At 43.0% G+C, this 21,853-nt stretch overlaps 1 protein-coding gene across 7 annotated transcripts in view; it reads left to right on the forward strand.

Moving 5' to 3' along the window:
• OTULINL (OTU deubiquitinase with linear linkage specificity like) overlaps nt 1-21,080 on the forward strand; it is a 43,405-nt gene extending 22,325 nt beyond the window's left edge. For 2 of the 7 annotated variants that reach the window (XM_039526416.1, XM_039526417.1), the window contains exons 2-9: nt 1,752-2,013; nt 3,959-4,118; nt 4,229-4,260; nt 4,358-4,449; nt 7,609-7,758; nt 15,845-15,973; nt 18,491-18,763; nt 19,712-21,080. In XM_039526416.1, coding sequence (XP_039382350.1) covers nt 2,007-2,013; nt 3,959-4,118; nt 4,229-4,260; nt 4,358-4,449; nt 7,609-7,758; nt 15,845-15,973; nt 18,491-18,763; nt 19,712-19,891 — 1,023 coding nt within the window. In that variant the 5' untranslated portion in view covers nt 1,752-2,006 and the 3' untranslated portion in view covers nt 19,892-21,080. Of the gene's footprint in view, nt 1-1,751; nt 2,050-3,958; nt 4,119-4,228; nt 4,261-4,357; nt 4,450-7,608; nt 7,759-15,844; nt 15,974-18,490; nt 18,764-19,711 lie in introns of all 7 variants that reach the window. The other 5 variants (XM_039526418.1, XM_039526419.1, XM_039526421.1 and 2 more) reach the window with 4 other exon arrangements.
• The last annotated feature ends 773 nt before the right edge of the window (nt 21,081-21,853 follow it).

The raw sequence follows: 21,853 nt of genomic DNA on the forward strand, positions 1-21,853 counted from the left end.
TTTTTTTGGTGGGATGAGGTGTTGGGGGATTGTTAAGGAGTTAAGGAGCTTCTCCCATGCAGACCCATAGCCTCTCCTATTCAGTCAGGCACATCTGCCCCTGTCCTCATGTGTCCCTGCACCCCCACTCAGCCACCCCTCATCTCCATGTGGCAATGCACCCCCCCAATTATCCCCCATCCCAGTCAGTCCCTCCACTAGCCCTTCTAAACCCCAGTCCATGTGACCCACCCAGCAGTCACGTGTGCCCCACTCTGTCCCCACCTCACCTGGCCCCCCGTATCTCATGCCTCCTCACCTGGCCCTGCGGACAGGGTGCTATGAGAAATTCAGTCTCTCCTCTCTATCAGCTGCTGATTGATTGATATGGCCGGTGAGCTGGCTGCCCTCGGTTCTGGTGCCACAGCATTCCCTGGTGGGTGAAAGGCATAACTGCAGTGCTTCTACAGCAGAATATATTTTCTGCTAAGAAAAAAAAATCTACGGGGGACATGAATTCTGCACATGAACAGTGATGCAGAATTCCCCCAGGAGTAACGTCTCTTATTGAAGGAACACAGCCTTATGCCTCCCAACCTCCCATAGGCGTGTATCAATATCTTACTTAGGCCATGTCTGCAATTCAAAATTATGTCAACCTGACTTCAGCACAGAGTCACTGCAGTTATTAAATCACTTGTGTGTGTGCACACTTGGCTCTTTGTGTCAGCATTGCACCTCCTTACCAGGAGTGCTTGTATCAGTTGTATTGTCAGTGTGGGACATTGTGGGACAGCTCCTGAAAGCCAATAACAGTTGACATAAGCATAACTACATCAACATTGACTCTATGCCACTTGGGGAGGCAGTGTTACTAAATCAGCATAGAGAGGCACTTAAGGTGGTGGGAGCCAAATTTAAGTGAAGACATTTCCACAGCTCGGTTGATGCAAGACACCTTACATCGACCTAACCTTGTAGGGTAGACCAGGCCGAAAGAACACCCAAGTTACTTATTGCTATGTTATTACACACGTACCACAAGTGGCGTATCACTGGATCTCAAAAGAGGCTCTACTGCTTTTTTGCTGAATCTCTCAATACAGTGTAAGGCTATTGAGAAATTCTGTTTTATGTTTAAATTAAAGGACTTCTTCAACACTAGCAAAGTTCATGTGAGCTCCCTGTAAAATATGGAACAGGAACAGAAACCCTAGATGTCAGGAATTTGCTCAAATGTGTTTCTACTATTCTACAAAACACGTTACTTTGGGGGAAAATACCAGTTCAGTCCTTTTAATAGTCCCATTCTGCCCAATCAAAATCAAACGAGGGTACTGTATATTATATGGCCACCATAAATAATGCAAAAAAAGACTTGACAAGTTGGTTTTTTTTCCTTTGCATCTTCTCTTGTTTTTGTTCCAATATGTTTGATTAATTTGCTGTGGATATTTTAAGCTGGATCAACATTGGGTATGCTTTTTACAATGGTGGGAAAACTTAGACAACCGAATGTGCCAGATAATGAACAAGAGTTGTAAACTGTTACAAAGGGCTAGTATAGTTAACAGAAGCTTATATTATAAACTTGCTGATTTTTTTAAACTCATGGCTTCACCACAGAAATGGAGGAGGGATAAAATAAATCACTGTAACTCTATTAACCTCCCAGGATTTCCCCCTCAAACAATGTGTAAACCTCATACAATTAGTCATAATTTAGCTGCTTTGAAATTGTTTATTAAAAGTATCCCCATTTGTTTCCATAGATAATCAGTGCATAATCTATGCATAGAGATGCCATAGGATATTCCCCAACTATCAAAATCTCTGGACCTTACCAAAAGAGCTAATGTTTTGTTATAGTTGTTGCCAGTGATAAATGTTTGCAGCAGCTCCTGGAAGACAATGTGTTTTGAAATGTTATACTGAATTTTGGATCTACTTTACTATGTATGGAGTGCACGTTATAAAATTGTTCTTTATCCCTTCAAAAGCAGCACTTCCAGGAGTAACCCCCTTTCATGTCAGGTGAGCAGGTGTTTACTATAGAACGGTGAATAAAAGGTAATAGGATATTTGTCTGTCTTCATGTGTTAAGCACATTCACAAGGCCAAAGTGTGTTGCTGCATGTACCCTGTATGTGCTAAATCATTGAAGTGAGATGAAAAGTTCATTGGCAAATTTCCTTGATCTAGTACAATTAAGTTAATACAAATCAAAGTTGCTCACCTAATTGAGTAGTGGCTTCTATTGGTCTGCTGATGTAACAGGGCTGATTCCCTTCTCTCATCCCCCTGCTGTCTGAGTTTGGGGTGCTAGCATACTCAGCCCAGGTGGGATTGGCAGAAGGAGGAGTACTTTAAATCAGTCAACAGACCCTTTAAAACTCATTAGCTTCTTTTTCTTCCCAAATGGAAGAAAACATTTCAGTGCGTGATTCTAGACATGATCCTTGTTTCCACACACCCTAAAAGTTATATCCTGTAGCAAAACTTTTGAATGATAGCATAACACTAAGTTTCCGAAAGCCTCAATATTCTTTATATGTGCAATAGCTCACCTAAGAACTTGTGCACAATTGTGCATGTAATTACTAGGATTACATGAGCATACATCTGAATGATTCATGCACTCATGGTAGCTGTATGTGAACGGGCAAAATTAATTTGAACTTCATACACATTTTGGAAAAATCAGTCACAAAAGATTAAGTAAACTCATGATTGAAGGCAGAGGGACTGAACCTCAGCTGGTGTAAATTAGCATAGGTCCATTGAAGTCAAGGAAGCTACACTGATTTACATTGTTTGAGGATCTGGCCCACAATTCATATTGCAGAGACAAGGCACTGACCAACACATGGTGCCTATAGAAAGAAAGCAATCAGCTCAGGAACTCAACAGTGAATGGCCGTTCCTCATGATTAAGGGAAGCCTTTTTTAAAGTCAGATGATGCTTAAAATATTGTACGAAATGAAAACGCAAGGAAGTTATGTCCTGTTGCTTTTGTTGTTGTTGTTGGTTAATGTTCATTATTACAGATATGTTGATCCTATGGTGCAAATATGTTAATACTTGAAGCAGTTATTGGTAGAGCAATAGTTAATCATAAATTATAGGAATGTACTAAGCCTAAGCCAGTGGCAAATTCACCAGTCAAGGAAGGTAGAGTAAAGCACTTTACAGCCACTCGGTTCATGTCCTTTTCTGCAGGGTGGGTTTTATTAACAAAAGATAAAAAGAAAAATAATACAGAGTATTAGAGCTGTCCTGCTTTCTCCCAGCTGGGAAATAAGAGTTCATGCCTTTCCTGTAGCTAACCCCTAGACCTCCTGCTAGATCGTCAAGGTGGAACTTTCTTCAGGGTCGTAAATTAATCTTTATCTTCCCCATGTTGAGCCAGGAATATTTCTTTGTGTGGTTTCCAGTCACGTGGTGCTAAATTGATCATTCTCCATATTGTGCTCCATCTGGAGAATACAACTCCCTTGGTCTTAAAGGGCCAAGCCTCAGAACAGGACATTGCGATGGGTGCACATGCCCAAGAACCAGCAATCAGTTTTCAAAACATCTTGGTTTTCCTATTGCTGGTCTCCAGTGTTGCCAACTCTCACAATTTGATTGTGAGTCTCACAATATTTGCTGTTTTTCTCAAAACACCATCTCCCGGATTCATGTGATTAGTTGAGAATCTCAGCTTTCATTAAAAAAGTACGTTCCTAGCCCTCGTTGTTGCAGAGAAAAGCTTTAAAGCATGACTCAAATGCACCCAAAAGGTTCAGAAAGCAGAGGATAACTAAAATGAGCACCCAAATTTATCATTTCTAAAAATCTCATAGGTTTTAAGCCAATCTCATGGTTTTTGAGGACTGACTCATTTTGAATTTTTGGCAACATAAATTCATTAGTAGAAGTTGTATACAGATAGTGTGAAACAGTGAGATATTGTTCACTTTTTAATTTTTGTTTCAGGGAGGAATGAAGTGCAGTCCTGGACGACAGCTGTCAACCAATCCTTACATATTGTGTGGCAAAAAATAAAGAGACAACTAATATTAGTCATGTCTTTTCTCCTTGCTGCTCTCTGGTATTGTAGAAGGCTCTATGCATACTTAGCACAGCTGTTGAAATGGTATGTTTTTATTACGATGCCTTTCATTTTCAATTGTATCTTTGTTCTTTCATTAAATATTTACTTTCTGCAAACTCTTTTTGACAGCTGTTTTGTCATTTGGATTTCAGGTGGAGTAGATATCTGCAGAGAAAATTCAAAAGTAAACTTTTTTGTTACCAATCTACATTATAACTTTCCTCCTTTTTAAATGCAAAAAAGTAGATATTTAACTAATCTGTGAATTAAATTTGGTTTAGAGAACCTCAGTGTACTGGCAGAAGTTGATCTGCTTGGTTATTGTGCAAGAGAATGGAAAGGAGAAACCAAGCAGGCCAAGCAGATGAAGGCGGTAAGAGTTTTTAAAGTTGAATCTATGTATAAAAAGTTCGAAAAAAATATTGAGCTTTGAAAAAAAGAATAAATTCCATCCAATTTTGATGTAGGCAGATGTTATGAGCTGTGTGAGATCAAATGAATTTCAGAAAGGGGCGGTGGGAAGCTCTTCTTAGGTACACACTTTTATATATAGACGGGGTATAATTACCAGCTAGAGTAGATGTACACACACTAGCTTTGAGTGAGCACGTGTACATCTACCTGAGCTGGACATTACACCTCCAGCTGCAGTGTAGATGTACCCTTACAGGCAAGAATTACTCAGAATGTGGACCAGATCCTCAGCACTGATGCATCCTCTTTGCACTGCTCTACCAGGAAAAATGAGCCAACGAGCTAGCCTAACAGGGCAGCTGGAGATTCCCTTGTCATGGAGGAATTCATGGCTGCCATAGAGCTAGAAGAGCTGGCTACCCTTTGGTGTAGGGGTGTGTTGGGAGGCATACTCTGGTATCCTCAGGCCAGGTGGTTGAAGTTAAAGTAGCCCTGAGCAGATCTAATTTGCACTGGGGACCAAACTAATTCCCCAGTACCTCTGGGGGAACACAAAGGTGGCATATAGCAACTTCCGTTTTCCCCAACTTTGGGTCCTGATCTTGAGCGCAGGTTGGCCAGGCTAGACTTGTTTTTAGTTCTCAAAGCAATGGACCTGATTCACTAGCTCACATCCCTTTGTAGGAGGAATAGTAGTTACAGAGCTTCTAATTTCTAACTGCAAAGAAACTAAACTAAATTAATACAAAAGATTAATTGATCATTTCGATGAAATGAAAACAAAATGCATAAATGTATAAACCAAGTATATACTCAAGCACCTAAGCTCACCACAACTGTCCTAGCAGCACATGGTGGGGAGAAGTAATTTCTGCAATACTGCAGTGGGATTCAAGCAATGTTGGCAGCAAGTGCCAACATGTTGAATTACCCCCCAAAACAAACTCATCCTGATGCTACAGAACCAAAAAGAAAGAGGCACCAGTTCTCTTTTGTCCTTTCTTTAAACTGAACCACTGACCAAGGAAGAGAGGCAATGATATTTTACTGTTGGCCCACAATGACTCCTCCTATACCTGGTTTTATTTTATTGTAAAAAGTGAAAACAGGAGAGTTTTTGTAGTCTACAACAACATGTACACAATCTACCTGCAATACATTTCAGATAATCATTTTATTACATAGCCAAATCTCTGGATTACACCCCAATTATATTGACATAATGCTATTACAATTTGTTTTAGTAATCCATATATTAAAACCTCTTTGAAAACGTACTAGTCTGAAGAACTGGAATCAGTTTAATGACAAGTGATTATTTCTAGTGTTATCTTGTAGGAAGAAAAAAGGCTATTAAACACAAAACACCAAGATAATGTGGCTTTTAGTATAGTTAAAACCAAAACCCACAGCATTGTGACTTCTCACCCTATCCTTAACTCATTCTGCAAAGGTTTGTGTGTGGAGTTTACTTACTGTAACAAATTGTTTCACGTGTCTTAACTCTGACTTTTTTTTCAGGAAATGTGTGGGTTTGAGCTAGGCACTTCCTATAATTTCAACAAGACTGCATTTAATATTTAATGAAGTGATACTGAGGGAAAACTTCTGCTGTTTGACCTTTTGCACAAGTGTACCTGGGAATGTGACTATTAATAGCATTACTTTTGGAAATGTAGCAATGACCCTCTCGTCCCACTATTTAGAAAAGAGGTGGTGGTCGGGAGCAACAACCTAGCAACTAAAACCCTGGCAATACTGGCATGCTGCCAGTTCTTAGGACTGCTTCTGATTCAGTTTGGAGGGGAAGGGAGTCTTTTTTTAAAAATACATAACTGTGCTTTCCAGAATACTGGAACATAAGCATTTTGGGTTTAAACGGTTATTCTTTATCGTCCCTTTATTTTTCTGGCAACCAAAGAATTAGGCCAGAAATTTCAGTGGTCTCATTCTGGCCTGTAGTTTGCTGGCATAGTCAATTACAGGTTTAAAAGATGCCAAACAACATGTTTTATGGGCACAAATGCTTTTAGAAATTAGAAGCCATATTTGGCCATCACAGTGGGTCATGGGGATTTAGCCTAGTAATTGCCACTGATGTGAAGAGTTATGCTTATATCCCAGTCCCTGTCTTTTTAAAATAGACTAGACACAATGTGTTGAATTAGTTTGCTCCACTGCAAACTGCTTGTCAGTAGTTATGCTACTGTTGTATGCACCAATTTTTAATAAAATCTTCAGCAAATGAATAGTGAATGAATAAATAGTATCAGTAATGGGTAAAGAGACACAAGAAAGCACTTCCCAGAGATCACAGAGGGTGAAATAAATACTGGGGTTATTTTGTGCCATTTTGCATTTTGTGCCAGCTATTTTCAGTTAGAGAATCAATTTAGTAATCCAGTGGCATAATTTTTGCAATGGAAGGGCTCCATCTGCTGTATATTGCTAGATACACAATTTTAGAAGAGAAAACAATATGGTATGAACCTAACATATGGATCCAAATTTTCTTTTTGAAATACTGGCATTGTCATATAAAGTTCTGCGCAGAAAAGTCGTGATCTTTTTCTCAGTCACCATGATAACAAATTCCTAGCACCTCTGAGTGCCTGCAAAGCAGATGTTCCTCAAAGATTAGGACTGTTAGTATTAGGCTGACAGCACCAGTGAATCCACAAAAATTCCCCACATCAAACCTTTTTGGCCATAGCAGTTTGCTGTCTCCTGTTCACAACATATAAACTAGTAAACATCAGTTTCAAGTTAGAGAGAGAGGATAAAAAATTACTTAAATTATACACACAAACAGATGATCATAAAGATCATTATGGAAATTGGAGAAGTACAGTGTCCAGCCATGTATAAACATATTGAAACTGGTAGAAAGTGTATACATCTATAGTGAAACCAAATGTCTTTAGGCCTTCTACTTTCCCTTGTACTAGTGTTCATCAGCAGTAACTCCACTGAGGTCAGTAGTATTACTCCACTGAAAACAAAATTTTTATAGCCCCTTAAGGACATGTTGAAATTAGCCTGAAAGCTAACTTGTCTCACTGGTTCATTCTAGGATTTAAGATACACATTGTTCCCTGTTGTTTTGGCCTTTTTTTAGGCTTATGAAGAACTATTTTGGAGACACCATATTAAATATATACGACAAGTCAGAAGAGATAACTACTGTGCATTAAGAGCTGTGCTGTTTCAGGTATTCAGCCAGGGCATTTATTTTCCATCATGGATGAAGGAGAGAGACATTTTAAAGGTATGTTTCAGTTGCTGAAGCAAATAAAATTTACATGTCCTTTTATTATAGAAGGAGGATTTGATCCAGCAATAACTTCTCTAAAACTGCTGTACGCCGTTGCAAGTGTGAGTAGAGTGTACAGGAGGGAGCAAGACAGATTAAGCACTATGCAAAAGTGGAAGCAAGTATCAAGTCCATTGTGTGCCCTTATTCTTAAGAGTACAAGAATAAATGAAGGGAGATGGGTGGGTACAGTATCATGTCTGAGGGGACATGGGTATAAGGACTATTTCTATCATGCTAATAAGGCATAATAATAAGCTATGTGGTCCCATTTTAAGCCTTATGCCTGCCACTGTACAGGAATTATTATTTACTATTTGCACTGGGGGTGCTTAGAGACCCAGTCTGGGATGAGGGTCCCATTGTGCTCTTTACTGGCTGGTTGTCTATTGAAAATGCCACAAAAGTTCTTATGAAGCTGAGAGTCAACAGAGCTTTACCATTAGCTAAAGTGGTAGATGACTGGGGGTTTCTTTTTGCGTGCTTTTCTTTTTTTGTAGTGCACTTCAGGCTGTATATGCACTCTGTGACCCTGGGACCAGAGAATTCTTCCTAGCAGTGTCTGTTCAGTCCATGCATGTGCTCTGCACCGAGGAGAAGAAGGGGCTGCTGGACCGCTGCCCTCTCAGTTCCTCCTCACTCCTTGGAGTCTGGGATGGAGCCACAGGTCAATGCATCCTTTCAGCCTTTACCTGAAAATAGTTTAGCTTAGTATATTTTGTGCCCTTGTTGGGCACCCCTTGGGTAGTGCAGTGATCCTCTCTTCTCCTCCTCCCCCCCCCCCCCCCAGCTTCACTCTGGTGCAGGGAGAATATGCCAAAGGCTTCAAGAGCTTTGTGGACTTCCAGGGGGACTTCCCAGGAAATGACAGTCATGACTGTTTTTGGACCATGTGGGGGAAGGCCTTATCCCTACCAAGTGCAGAACTTGTAGGTCATTTCCACAGAGGATGTGGCAGTCCAGGGAGATCTGCCTCATGATGTTTCTCAGGGATAGGTCCATGAGGGCAGCTCCAGACTCTGACCCCCTGTATGTTGGTGTGAGGAAGGTACGAGTGTGGCTTTGGCTGGTTCCAGGCCTCTCCTCCCACTCCCCAATTGGCTCCAAAAGACTTGGGTGAGAAGACCTGGGATTGCTGTTGCTGTCCAGAGACCACCCAGTTATACCGACATGCCAGTCAATACCAGCCTGTACCCCATCGCTGAGCTGGGGTCAAGCCAGACTTTCGCCAGTACTGTCGACTAAATGAGACAAGGCTTTGCCACCTCCTGGTGCTGAGAGATCCCCCGTTGTCCTCAGACTCAAAATCCTTTGACTCTGGAGGTACCAGGAACAGGAGGCCTGTCCCCAATCTACTCTCCAAGGAGGGTTAAGACCAGATAAGGCATCAGGAATCTCTGAGTGTCACAGTACTCCTGTCCCAGGGAACATTCACCCTATATGTATTGGTACCCATCATCTTGGGGACTGCTACGATGGGGTATGAGGCTCCACAGCAGCAGTAGTGGGGCCCGGAAGATCCACAGACCCATCACGTTTTGTACCCACACTGAGGGACTTGGGAGCCCATGGAGATAAATCTCTCCTGTGGGAGGAAGAATCTCCACAGGCTCCCTGGAACAGTGACACCCTCAGAAGGTGAGGACCAGCCTGGGCAGGAGGAGAGTGCACTGGTGAGCTTATCTGTATTATTTCCAGAGGAAGCAGTGATACTAGCTTCTCCACAGTGCCTGGTTGACCCTAAGGTCATCCAGGGTTTGCTTAAGAAGGGGGTGGAGACCCTGCACATCTCCCTGGAAGAGGTCCCAGGGGGTCTGCATAGACTGCTGGACATTCTGCACAACTTGGGCCCAAGCAGGGTGGAGCTGCCAATTAACAAGGCCATCCTCGAGCCAAGTAAGAGACTCTGCCAGATGCCGGCCACCATTCCTGTGGTGTCCAGGTGGGCAGAGGAGGGAGATTTCATGCCCACAAAGGGGTCAAAATACCTTTTTTTCCCCAGCTAGCCCCCAGCTTGCTGGTGGTGACAGTAGCAACGGAGTGCAGTAGGCAGCAGCTGCCAGATCTATGCCTCACAAAGAGGCGGCTAAGAGACTTTTGGGAGGGAAGAGTACTCTTCACCTTCCCTACAGTTTTGGATTCTGAACTGCCAGCTGCTGATGGCCAAGTATGACTTAAACATCTACAATAGGCTCATCAAATTCATCAGTAAGGTACCTCAGGACAATAGGGAACAGTTTCAGGCCCTAATCAGTGAGGGAAAGCTGGTGTCCTGATCCACCCTCGTGACAGCCCTAAATGTGGCAGACACTGTGGCAAGGTCCATGTCTATGGCAGTGGCAATAAGACATTTAGTTGTGGCTCTCTTCATCAGGGATACAAAAGGACATGCAATTAATGCTGGAGGACCTTCCATTCGAGAGTAACAAACTGTTTAGCATGAGGATGGATGAGTCCCACCATTCACTAAAGGACTCCTGAGCCATGGTCAGTTTGGTTGGCATTTACACACCCGTTATGAAGCGCAAGTCCACCTAGCCACAGTTCAGGCTAAGGCCCGCCCAAGCCAGTGTTGTAGCACCAGTGGCAGTATGAACTGCCCCACAAGTGCCAGATGAAGCAGAGGACGAGTGCCCAGGAGCAATCATCCTTCATGTCTGTCACACTCCCAAATCAGCGTTTTGTTGGGACTCTTGAGAGCCAGGCACCAACCAGACCAATGGATTTAGGCTCCTTCCCTGTTTCTTCCTCAACTTTTGAAGTGTGGCAGCCCTAGTACCTAACAGTCTGGAGAGAGACACGACGGACAGGTGGATACTAGAGGTCATCTTGGGATATACCATCCAGTTTTTGTCCCTCCCCAATCCCAAACCCCCTTCTCCATCCTCTTTCATGGACAACTTTCACAAGCGGGTTCTTGAGCAGGAGGTGGAGGCCCTCCTGCAATGAGGGGCGATAGAACCGATGTCCCTGACAGCAAAGGGAAAGAGTTTCTATTCAAGGTATTTCCTCATCCCCAAGAAAATAGGGGCATAGGGGAATGGAGACCTACCTTGGGCCTCAGGGAGCTGAACAAGTTTATCTGCAGCCTGAAGTTCAGGATGGTCACCCTGGTTTCAATTATTCCCTCACTAGATCTTGGAGATTGGTTCATGGCTTTTGATCTCTATTTCCACATTAAACATCCACCCACCACACAGGAGATTCCTGAAGTTTGTTGCTGGGCTTCAGCACTTCCAGTACTGGGCACTTCCTCAGCGCCACGGAAAGTTCAAAAGGGTGTTCACCATGGTACTGCTGGTGGTAGCAGTTCTCTATCCCTGGCAGGGGCCAGTACTGTACCCCCACTTGGACGATTGGCCCCTCAAAAGGCAGCCTTGCCAGGAGGCGCAGGTGTCTGGACACACTCCTGGGCCTGTTCAGAAGACTGGGTCTCAGGGTGAACTTGGACAAGTTCACTGTGGAACTGACACAGGCTATAAGGGTGCGGCCGGATCCAGTGTCATATTTGCCAGACAATCACTTTGTACCTGCAAGCATGGCTACGGATGGTGTCCACACAGTCTGAACTTGCTAGTCTCCATTCCCTGAAGGGTTGTAGACTGCTTTGGCCAGTGTGAAGACAGGAGAAAGGTGTGTGCCTGGATGTCCTGTTCTCTGCTATTGACTTAGGACTATGACCACAGACACCTCTGTCAGGCAGAGGAAGTCACATGGAGGGGCAGATGGACCAAGGAATGTGGTCCCCTCAGGGGTGAATTTTCCACATCAGTGTGCTGGAGGGTGAAGGGTGGTTTGGCTGACCAAGCATTTCCTCCCTTGCATTTGGGGCCAGTCGGTACAGGTGATGTCAGACAACATAACAGTGCTCTGTTACATCAGCAAGCAGGGAGGTGCGTGATCCTCACATCTCTGCGTGGAGACCATCCATGTCTGGAATGGGTGCATACTTCTGAACATTGTCCTGAGCAGTCAATCTGCCAGGGTTTCAGAACACCCTGGCTGACTCCTTTAGCAGACACTTGTGCAGCAAGAATGAGTGGGAGTTTCATGGCCTGACTCTGCAGGTGGTGTTTCCAGAATGGGTTCACCTAATAACAGACTTGTTTGTGTCAGATCTGAACAAGAAGTGCAGGGAGTTCTGCTCCACAGAGGGGTTGCAGCTCAGGCTCTCTGGGTGACATTTTCCTCATGTGGTGCTTGGAGGCTCTGAAGTATGTGTTTCCCCTGATCCCTGTGTGACCACGGGTACTTAAGAAAGATCAGGCAGGACAAGCTGCAAGTCATTCTCATGGCATTGGGGTGTTGGGGTGGCCTTGTCAGTTCTTGTACCCATACTCTGTTGCACTTCTTTGCTCGGGGTCCTCTGCACTTCCCGTGGTGTGAGACCTCTTGACGCAGGATGATGGGAGGACTTGCCAACCCATCCATGCTGCCCCTGAGGGTGTGGTATTTGGATGGATGTTGAGCCTAAAGAGAGTTTGTTTGGCTGACATGCAGACCTTACAGAGTAGTTGTAGGAAAACTCTACCCGGAGGTGCTACACTATAAAATGGAAGAGGTTTGTGATGTAGTATGATCAACTGGGAATTCCCCCCTTGCATTCAGGGGTGCCAGACATGTTGTACTACCTGTTATCTTCTAAATCCTCAGGGCTGTCCCTCAGCTCTCTGAAGGTCCAAGTGGCAGCCATCAGTGCATTCCACCTAACAGTGGGCAGCTACACTATTCTCTCACACCCGTTTACGTCCCAGTTCCTGCAGGTTTTAGTTAGGGACTTCCCTCCAGTGATGAAGCCTGCGGCAGCCTGGGACTTAAACTTAGTCTTATTCAGTCTGAGGGGGTTACTGTTTGAGCCACTGGCATCGTGCTCCCTGCAGCACCTTTCCATGAAGGTGGAGTTTCTGGTCACTATAATGTCAGACAAGAAGGGACACTAGGGGTGCTCATGGCAGATCCCCCACACAGAATAACACAAGGAGAAGGTGTCCATGAGACTACGTGAGGTTTGACTTTCACATCAACCAAAGCATCCAGTCACCTGTGATCTCCCCCAAGCCGCACGCCACAAGGGAAGAAGTGAAGTGGCACTCCTGGGATGCACCTAGAGCTCTTGCTTTTTTACCTGTAGAGGACAAAGCAGTTCTAGAAGTCACCTAGACTCTTTGTCTCATTTGCAGAGAGGATGATGGGAGAGGCCATTTCCACCAGAGGCTGTCAAAGTGGATCTCAAGCTGCACGGTACTCTGATACAAGCTGAATGAGATCCCTGTTGGGGGCAGTATAAGAACATATTCGACAAAAGCCCAGGCAGCTTGGATAGTCTCACTCAAGGATCATTAAAAGCAGCAGAGTCCTGTGGCACCTTATAGGCTAACAGACGTATTGGAGCATGAGCTTTCGTGGGTGAATACCCACTTCGTCGGATGCATGTAGTGCAAATTTCCAGAGGCAGGTATAAATATGCAGGCAAGAATCAGGCTAGAGTTAACGAGGTTAGTTCAATCAGGGAGGATGGGGCCCTCTTCTAGCAGTTGAGGTGTGAACACCAAAGGAGGAGCAACTGCTTTTGTAGTTGGCAAGCCATTCAGTCTTTGTTTAATCCTGAGCTAAGGGTGTCAAATTTGCAGATGAACTGAAGCTCAGCAGTTTCTCTTTGAAGTCTGGTCTTGAAGTTTTTTTGCTGCAGGATGGCCACCTTAAAATCTGCCATTGTGTGTCCAGAGAGATTGAAGTGTTCTCCTACAGGTTTTTGTATATTGCCATTTCTAATATCTGATTTGTGTCCATTTATCCTTTTACGTAGGGACTGTCCAGTTTGGCCGATGTACATAGCAGAGGGGCATTGCTGGCATATGATGGCGTATATTACATTGGTGGACGTGCAGGTGAATGAGCCGGTGATGGTGTGGCTGATCTGGTTAGGTCCTGTGATGGTGTCGCTGGTGTAGCTATGTGGGCAGAGTTGGCATCGAGGTTTGTTGCATGGATTGGTTCCTGAGTTAGAATTACTATGGTGCGGTGTGTAGTTACTGGTGAGAATATGCTTCAGGTTGGCGGGTTTTCTGTGGGCGAGGACTGGCTTGCCAGCCAAGGCCTGGTGAAAGTGAGGGATCATTGTCCAGGATGGGTTGTAGATCCCTGATGATGCGTTGGAGGGGTTTGAGCTGGGGACTGTATGTGATGGCCAGTGGAGTTCTGTTGGTTTCTTTCTTGGGCTTGTCTTGCAGTAGGAGGCTTCTGGGTACACGTCTGGCTCTGTTGATCTGTTTCCTTATTTCCTCGTGTGGGTATTGTAGTTTTGAGAATGTTTGGTGAAGATTTTGTAGGTGTTGGTCTCTGTCTGAGGGGTTAGAGCAGATACGGTTGTACCTCAGTGCTTGGCTATTGACAGTGGATCGTGTGGTGTGTCCGGGATGGAAGCTGGAGGCATGAAGGTAGGCAAGGCGGCTGGTGGGTTTTCGGTATAGGGTGGTGTTAACGTGACCGTCACTTATTTGCACCGTGGTGTCTAGGAAGTGGACCTCCCATGTAGATTGGTCCAGGCTGAGGTTGATGGTGGGGTGGAAGCTGTTGAAATCATGGTGGAATTTTTCCAGTCTCTCCTTCCCATGGGTCCAGATGATGAAGATGTCATCAATGTAGCATAGGTAGAGAAGGAGTGTGAGTGGACGAGAGCTGAGGAAGCGTTGCTCCAGGTCAGCCATAAAAATGTTGGCATATTGTGGGGCCATGCGGGTGCCCATAGCGGTGCCACTGATCTGGAGGTATATATTGTCATCAAATTTGAAATAGTTGTGTGTGAGGATACAGTCACAGAGCTCAGCAACCAGTTGTGCTGTGGCATCATCAGGGATACTGTTCCTGACAGCTTGTATTCCATCTGCGTGTGGGATATTTGTGTAGAGAGCCTCTACATCCATGGTGACTAGGGTGGTGTTTTCTGGAAGGTCACCAATGCATTGTAGTTTTCTCGGGAAATCAGTGGTGTCACAGAGATAGCTGGGACTGCTGGTGGCATAGGGTCTGAGTAGAGAGTCCACATATCCAGACAGTCCTTCAGTGAGAGTGCCAATGACCAAGATGATGAGGCATCCAGGATTTCCGGGTTTGTGGCTCTTGGGTAGTAGATAGAATAACCCTGGTCAGAGCTCTAAGGGTATGTTGATTTGTTCCAGTGTTAGTGTAGGGAGTGTCCTGAGTAGATGATGCAGTTTCTTACTGTATTCCTCAGTGGAATCTGAGGGAAGTGGCCTGTAGAATTTGGTATTGGAGAGTTGTCTGGCAGCCTCCTTTTGGTAGTCAGACCTGTTCATGATGACAACAGCACCTCCTTTATCAGCCTCTTTGATTATAATGTCAAGGATCATTGAGATCTACAGAGCAGCGACCTGGGGCTTGGTACACATCTCTGTGAGGCACCATGCTCTGGTGCAAGCATCTGACTTGGATGCCTCCCGGGCTAGGCCAGTCCTGCATTCTGTAGTGGTGCAAGGCTGCGGGCATCCACCTCCTTGGGTAGTAAATCATCTGAGGTGCACCATACAAATGACAAGTACTTGAAGAAGAAGGAAAGATTACTCACCTTGTAGTAACTGGAGTTCTTTGAAATGCTCTTATGTGTCATGCACCACTTACCCTCTATTCCCACTGCCTCGAATCCCGTTGTGGAACCTTGCGGTGGAGAAGGACCTGAGATGGGGGTGGTCCAGCAGCCCATTTTATACCCTCGGTGAGGAGCATAAGGAGAGAGTGGGCACATGCACAGACCAAGCAGACACCGCTAGGAAGAATTCTCTGGTTCTGGGCGGATGGAGCTCATGAGTACCTGAAGTGCACTACACATCAATACATCTCATAGACTCTCCAGTTATCACGAGGTAAGTAACCTTTCCTTTTTTAAAACTGTAAGCTCGGTTTTAGTCTTATTCAGGATGTGGTTTATCATTTAAAACATACCTTCTCTATACCTAAATTAATTACAATAGTATATTCTGCTTGTTGTTACAATAGTGATCTCTCCCCTATTATATTTTTATAGCTCCCCGAAAAGCTTCTGTATTCACAAGGCTGCAACTGGATCCAGCAATATAGTTTTGGACCAGAAAGATACACAGGCGCCAACGTGTTTGGAAAATTACGTAAATGTATTGAAACATTAAAGACACAGGTGAATATTTAGGAAATGGAAAAAATGTTAGAAGGGGGGAATGAGACTGAAAAGGGAAACCATTTACTGTCACAGAAGTATTGGCTTTCTGCTCAAAACATTGCTCCTGTGCAATCTGTCAGATGTTACTGGTATGGACTGGATTTAAGTATGGGCATAAGTATGTCCCTGTAGCTGTTGGCCATCACTATTTAGGTTTTTACATGTTCATTTTTAATTCTACGGTATATCTTTTTGTCTTTACCAGCAAATTATCTTATATCTTTCAAGACCCTGTTGTCACTTGTTACAGGGATGACTACACCTCTGCCCCCGTTCAGATCTCTCAGAGAGCATCCACGTCAGGGCTTGTTGGTCTCTTTGCCTGGCAGAAGCTTGTGATTTTGGGTTCTTATTACAGTACTTATCATAGAATCATAGAAGTGTTGGACTGGAAGGGACCTCGGGAGGTCATCTAGTCCAGTTCCCTGCACTCAAGGCAGGACTACCTAATAACTAGACCATTCCTGACAGGTGTTTGTCTAACCTGTTCTTAAAAGCCTCCAATGATGGAGATTCCACAATCTCCCTGGACCATTTGTTCCAGTGTTTAACCACCCTGACAGGAATTCTTTCTTACTGTCCAACCTAAACTTCCCTTGCTACCATTTAAGCCTATTGCTTCTTGTCCTGTCCTCAGAGGTTAAGGAGAATAATTTTGTCATCCTCCTTCTAACAACCTTTTATGTACTTGAAAACTGGTATTATGTCTCCCTTCAGCCTTCTTGTCTCCAGACTAAAGAAACCCTATTTTTTCAATCTTTCTTCATGGGCCATGTTTTCTAGACCTTTAATTATTTTTGTTGTTCTCCTCTGGACTTTCTCCAATTTGTCCACATCTTTCCTGAAATGAGGTACCCAGAATTGGACACAATACTCCAGCTGAGGCTTTATGAGTGCCGAGTGGAGCAGAAGAATTACTTCTCGTGTCTTGCTTACAACACTCCTGCCATTTCCACATTTTCTGTTATTGTCTTTCCCTCCTCATTGAGTAATGGGCTTATCCTGTCCTTGGTTTTTCATCTTGCTTTGAATGTATTTGTAGAATGTTTTCTTGTTACCCTTTATGTCTCTAGCTAGTTTAATCTCATTTTGTGCCTTGGCCTTTCTAATTTTGTCCCTACATACTTGTGTTGTTTGTTTATATTTGTCCTTTGTAATTTGACCTAGTTTCCACTTTTTGTAGGACTCTTTTTTGAGTTACAGATCATTGAAGGTTTCCTGGTTAAGCCAGGGTGGTCTCTTCCCATATTTCTTATCTTTCCTACTCAGTGGGATAGTTTGCTCTTGTGCCCTTAAAAAGGTATCTTTGAAAAACTGCCAGCTCTTTTGAACTGTTTTTTCCCCTTAGACTTGCTTCCCATGGAATCTTACCTACCAATTGCCTGAGTTTGCTAAAGTCTGCCTTCTTGAATTCCACTATCTTTATTGTGCTGTTTTCCCTCCTAACATTCCTTAGAATCATGAACGCTATCATTTCATGATCATTTTCACCCAAGGTGCCTTCCACTTTCAAATTCTCAGCTGGTTCCTTTGTATTTGTCTAAATCAAATCTAAAACAGCTTCTCCTCTAGTAGCTTTATCCATCTTCTGAAAAAAAATTTTTTGTCTCCAGTGCATTCCAAGAACTTGTTGGGTAATTTATTCTCTGTTGTGTTATTTTCCCAACAGATGTTGGCCTATAGTAGACCTCCATCATGACATCAAGCTTGTTTTTTACCACTTTTTTCCTTACCCAGAGACTTTCCGCAAGTCTGTCTCTTATCTCCATCTCAACCTCACTCCAAGTGTGTACATCTTTGATATGCAAGGCAACACCTCCTCTCTTTTATCCCAACTGGGTCTCAGACACCTGTTTCTTCCCTTTGGGAACCTGTGATCAATGATACAGTGACCAATAGTCTTTTAAAAGCAAAGTATACAACTAGAATTAAGCATTGGAGCGGGGAAGAGTTTAAAACAACAAACAGCCTGTCTTACCCAACTTGCTGCAATTCCATAATGGCAATTTAGGCACATCTGTTTTCAGGCATGCACTGGTCCCTGTGAATGTTTTTTCAGTCTGGTTTCACTCTACATTCCATAGTGTCCTTTTAAATGCTGACAGAGTTCTTTATTAATCAGTTTTGGTCTTTTGAGCCTCCTGATCAAATCAGCTTCATAGACACAATGAGGGATCAAGCCTCAAAACTAATAGTTCTGGTGGTATTGTCCCTTTATTTTTTTGTAACTAACAACCTCGGGTGGATTCAAAATAGTGACATGAAAGACTTCTGAGTTGCATTGCCAGTCTCTAAAAGCCATTCAGTTCTTCCATTTATTTTTACTTTAGTTATGATAATGGTTATTGATACCCAGTGATTATTCTTTTTTTAATCTTTGTCAAAAAAATAGTTTCCATTTAAAAAAAAACACAAAAAACATTTATTAGTGATGAGTTAAGCAGCTGATTTGAATTTCTTGTATTTGCTTTGTAGTGGACTGAAATAAGTGGTGTTAAAGACCACGACGAAAGAGGAAACATGTGCAATATCCTTTTCTCTGATGAAAGCAAGGAACATAAGCTGTATGAGGCTATAAAATTCATCATGCTTTACCAAGTTGTGGAAGCCTATGAACAGATGAAGAATGAGCAGAAACGTGTACCCATCCTTTTTAGCCTCCTTTTTGCTCGTGATACGTCATCTGACCCTTTGAGTTTCATGATGAATCATCTGAATTCCATAGGGGACACGGGTGGTCTGGAGCAGGTAATGGTGTGAATAAAAAATGAGTTCTAGCAGTCCGTGTTTTCTGAAGGATTAGGGTTTGGGAATACTTTTGAGTTCTTATTCATTGACTTGATGTTCCTAGTATACTTTAATACTAGGGCTGGGTGGAAAATGCATTGTTTTTAGCGCACCTAAGCTGTTTGCAGATTCAGGTAGAATTTGGCGAACAGTTTCAGCCAGACAGAAACTGGAAGACAGAGGTTGGAAATATCAGATCATTTTGTTTTGACTTTTTAAAATGAACTGTTTTGATGTTTTCTGAACAAAATGTCATTTCTAATCAACATTTTCTAAACAGTTTGTTTGACCCGAAATAATTTTTCTTTTTCTTTTCAGTGAGAAAAGAACTTAGTTTTGGTTTGACACTGATTTTTTTTTCCCAGTTCAATCAAAAAATCAGCTATTTGCTCAGCTCTATTTAATACATCATCTACAATAGAATTATTTTGTTGTGAAGAAAAAAATCAATTTTTTTGTAGAGGAAAAAGCAGTTAAAAGGGGAGGGGGCTTTTAAGTTTCTCCAGAATGTCTTGGGGAATTATTTATACAAATTACGAATAGCAGTGATATCACTGATATGTAAAATAACATGATTTTTAGATGACAATACCCTGCATGTTCGAACTATTTCACCTTTTGCACCTGTTTTTTTGTTTTTGTTTTTTTAATAGACGCTTTCCAGATAGGCCACTTTAGAAAGTATGTTTGCCCTTCTGAGAGAGATCTCCTTTGGGTACTTATCAGCTCTGGTTGTAGGAAATTCCCACAGTTATAATTCCTAGTCCACTCTTCTTATTACATAAGTAAACAAGTTAAATGACTTACACTAAACATCAGAGCATGATTAAAGTGTGGGATGTTCCCCCCCCCCCAGTTTCCTTCTTATAACTCTATAAACAAATGTTTACATCTTTTTTCCCCCCTTAGGTTGAAATGTTTCTTCTTGGATATTTACTTGAAGTAAAGATAAGAGTCTACAGACTGTATAAGTTTAACACTGAAGAGTTCCAAGTAAACTTTCCAGAGGAGTATCACAGGGACTGGCAGGAAGTCTCTCTTCTGACTGAGGATGACCATCACTATCACATCCCCATTATTAGAATATAAGACTGATTTCTAACCATGCAGTAGAAGGAGTGACCATCTCTAGTAAATTATCACCTTTAAGCCAAGTCCTTTGCTGGCAACAGTAGGATTTCAAGTAACACAAAATAATGACGATAGGGGACACAGGTTTATTATGTTAACTTCTTGCTTGCTTGTACTGACACATATCACCTGTGATCTGCCTCAGAAAAACATGAAATACATAATCTTACAATCAGGACAAACTGGCATATTAGGGTTCTCAAATTTAAAAAATATGGTAAATCTCCTGTGAGAAAACATTATCACTAGATAGTTGATAGTCACTTGTTGAGCTAAGTCCAAAACACGTGTTGTGCATAAACTTACAATGCCAAATGATACCTATTCTTTGTTTAAGAAGGGTGCTTCACCCACTGATTTGGGAGAGAAACAAAGGCAATAATAAAAATAAATAACTTGCAATATAGCTTTACTCAATATATACTCTTCCCCCTGCCCTCCCCCCTCCCTTCTTTTTGGAAGGGTCAGATTTTAATGTTACTTATCAAAAGTATGTAAAGGATTTTATTTGTAATTGGTTTGAGAAGGCGGGGCACTTCAGTGCATTTATAAATACTGGCTTTTCACAAAAATGTACATTATATACATTTAGCAGGACTCACATTTCCTAAGCTTTTTTGTATATACAATTTAATACCTTTGAGTTACTTTCCTTAATTTTGACATCAAGGTTACTTCTAGTTTTTGAGGGTCTTAAGAAGTATCCAAGCAAATTGTCTTAAAGTGTGGTGAAATAGCAGTTCCCACCTATGTTCATTAAAAAGATAACTACTAGGAAGGAAGGGAAATGCCAGATACATTAAAAAAGCAAGTATCACTGTCTTGTATAGGAAGCTTTACCACATTCCCATCATTCTAAGAAACTGAACTGCAGTTCCACCATTTTATAAAATTAGGAAGCTTAACTTTAATGAAAATTAAAGTGATAACAGTTTAGCAATATGTTTATTTGTGGCACATGAACATTATCCTACATAAGGCTGCGAGTTTGTCATAGAGGTCACGGAAGTCTCAGATTCCATAACTTTGCGGGACCTCCATGACTTCTGCAGCCGCCCTGTCAGGGAGGGAGTGAGGGCTCTGGATGGCATTTTCCCCGGGGGCTCCCCAGAAGTGGTGACATCCCTCAGCTCCTACGTGGAGGTGTGGCCAGGCAGCTCTGTGTGCTGCCTCTGCCTGCAGACACCACACCCTGTCCAAAGGGAGCTGCAGAGCTGCCTGGCCACACTTCCGCCTAGGAGCTGAGGTGGGGGGGATGTTGCCACTTCTGGGGAGGCATGGAGCCAGGTAGGGAGCCTGCCAGCCACGCCAATCCCCCCCAGCACCAATGGGGGTCCTGGGTCAAACGCCGCCACTCGCTCGCCAGCATCAGCAGGAGTTCCGGGCTGTGCACCGCCTCCTACCCCTCCCCCCCAGCACCAACGGTGCCCCCCGGGCTGCCCCCTGCAGCACCTCCAGAACTCCTGGGCCTAGTCCGGGGTGTATAATACAAGTCATGGACAGGTCATGGGCAATTAATTTTTGTTTACTGCCCATGACCTGTCCATGACTTTTACTAAAAATACCATGACTAAAATGTAGCTTAATCATAAGCTTAAAATTATTTGAGTCACTTCTCTAATAAGATTATATATAAAGAGAAGAGTTTTTAATAAGAAACAATTTTCCTTTAAATAATGTTGAAATCATCTCCAAAGACACACATGTAGTGTTTCTCTTGTTCTCACAGGAGATAATTTACCAGAATGAAGTGGTGAATCAGGTCCTCAGGAGCCAAGCCAATTATATATGCTTTGAGTACACAGAGCCTGAGCTATTCCTTTCTTTAATGAAAAGCGACTTTTTCCCCTTATATTTCTTTGCATATATGTGTATATATATTTATAAAGCAAACATGGATTTGGTGAGTACTGTAATTGT

Source organism: Mauremys reevesii, linkage group 2, assembly GCF_016161935.1.
Source record: "Mauremys reevesii isolate NIE-2019 linkage group 2, ASM1616193v1, whole genome shotgun sequence".
Taxonomy (NCBI): Eukaryota; Metazoa; Chordata; order Testudines; family Geoemydidae; genus Mauremys; species Mauremys reevesii.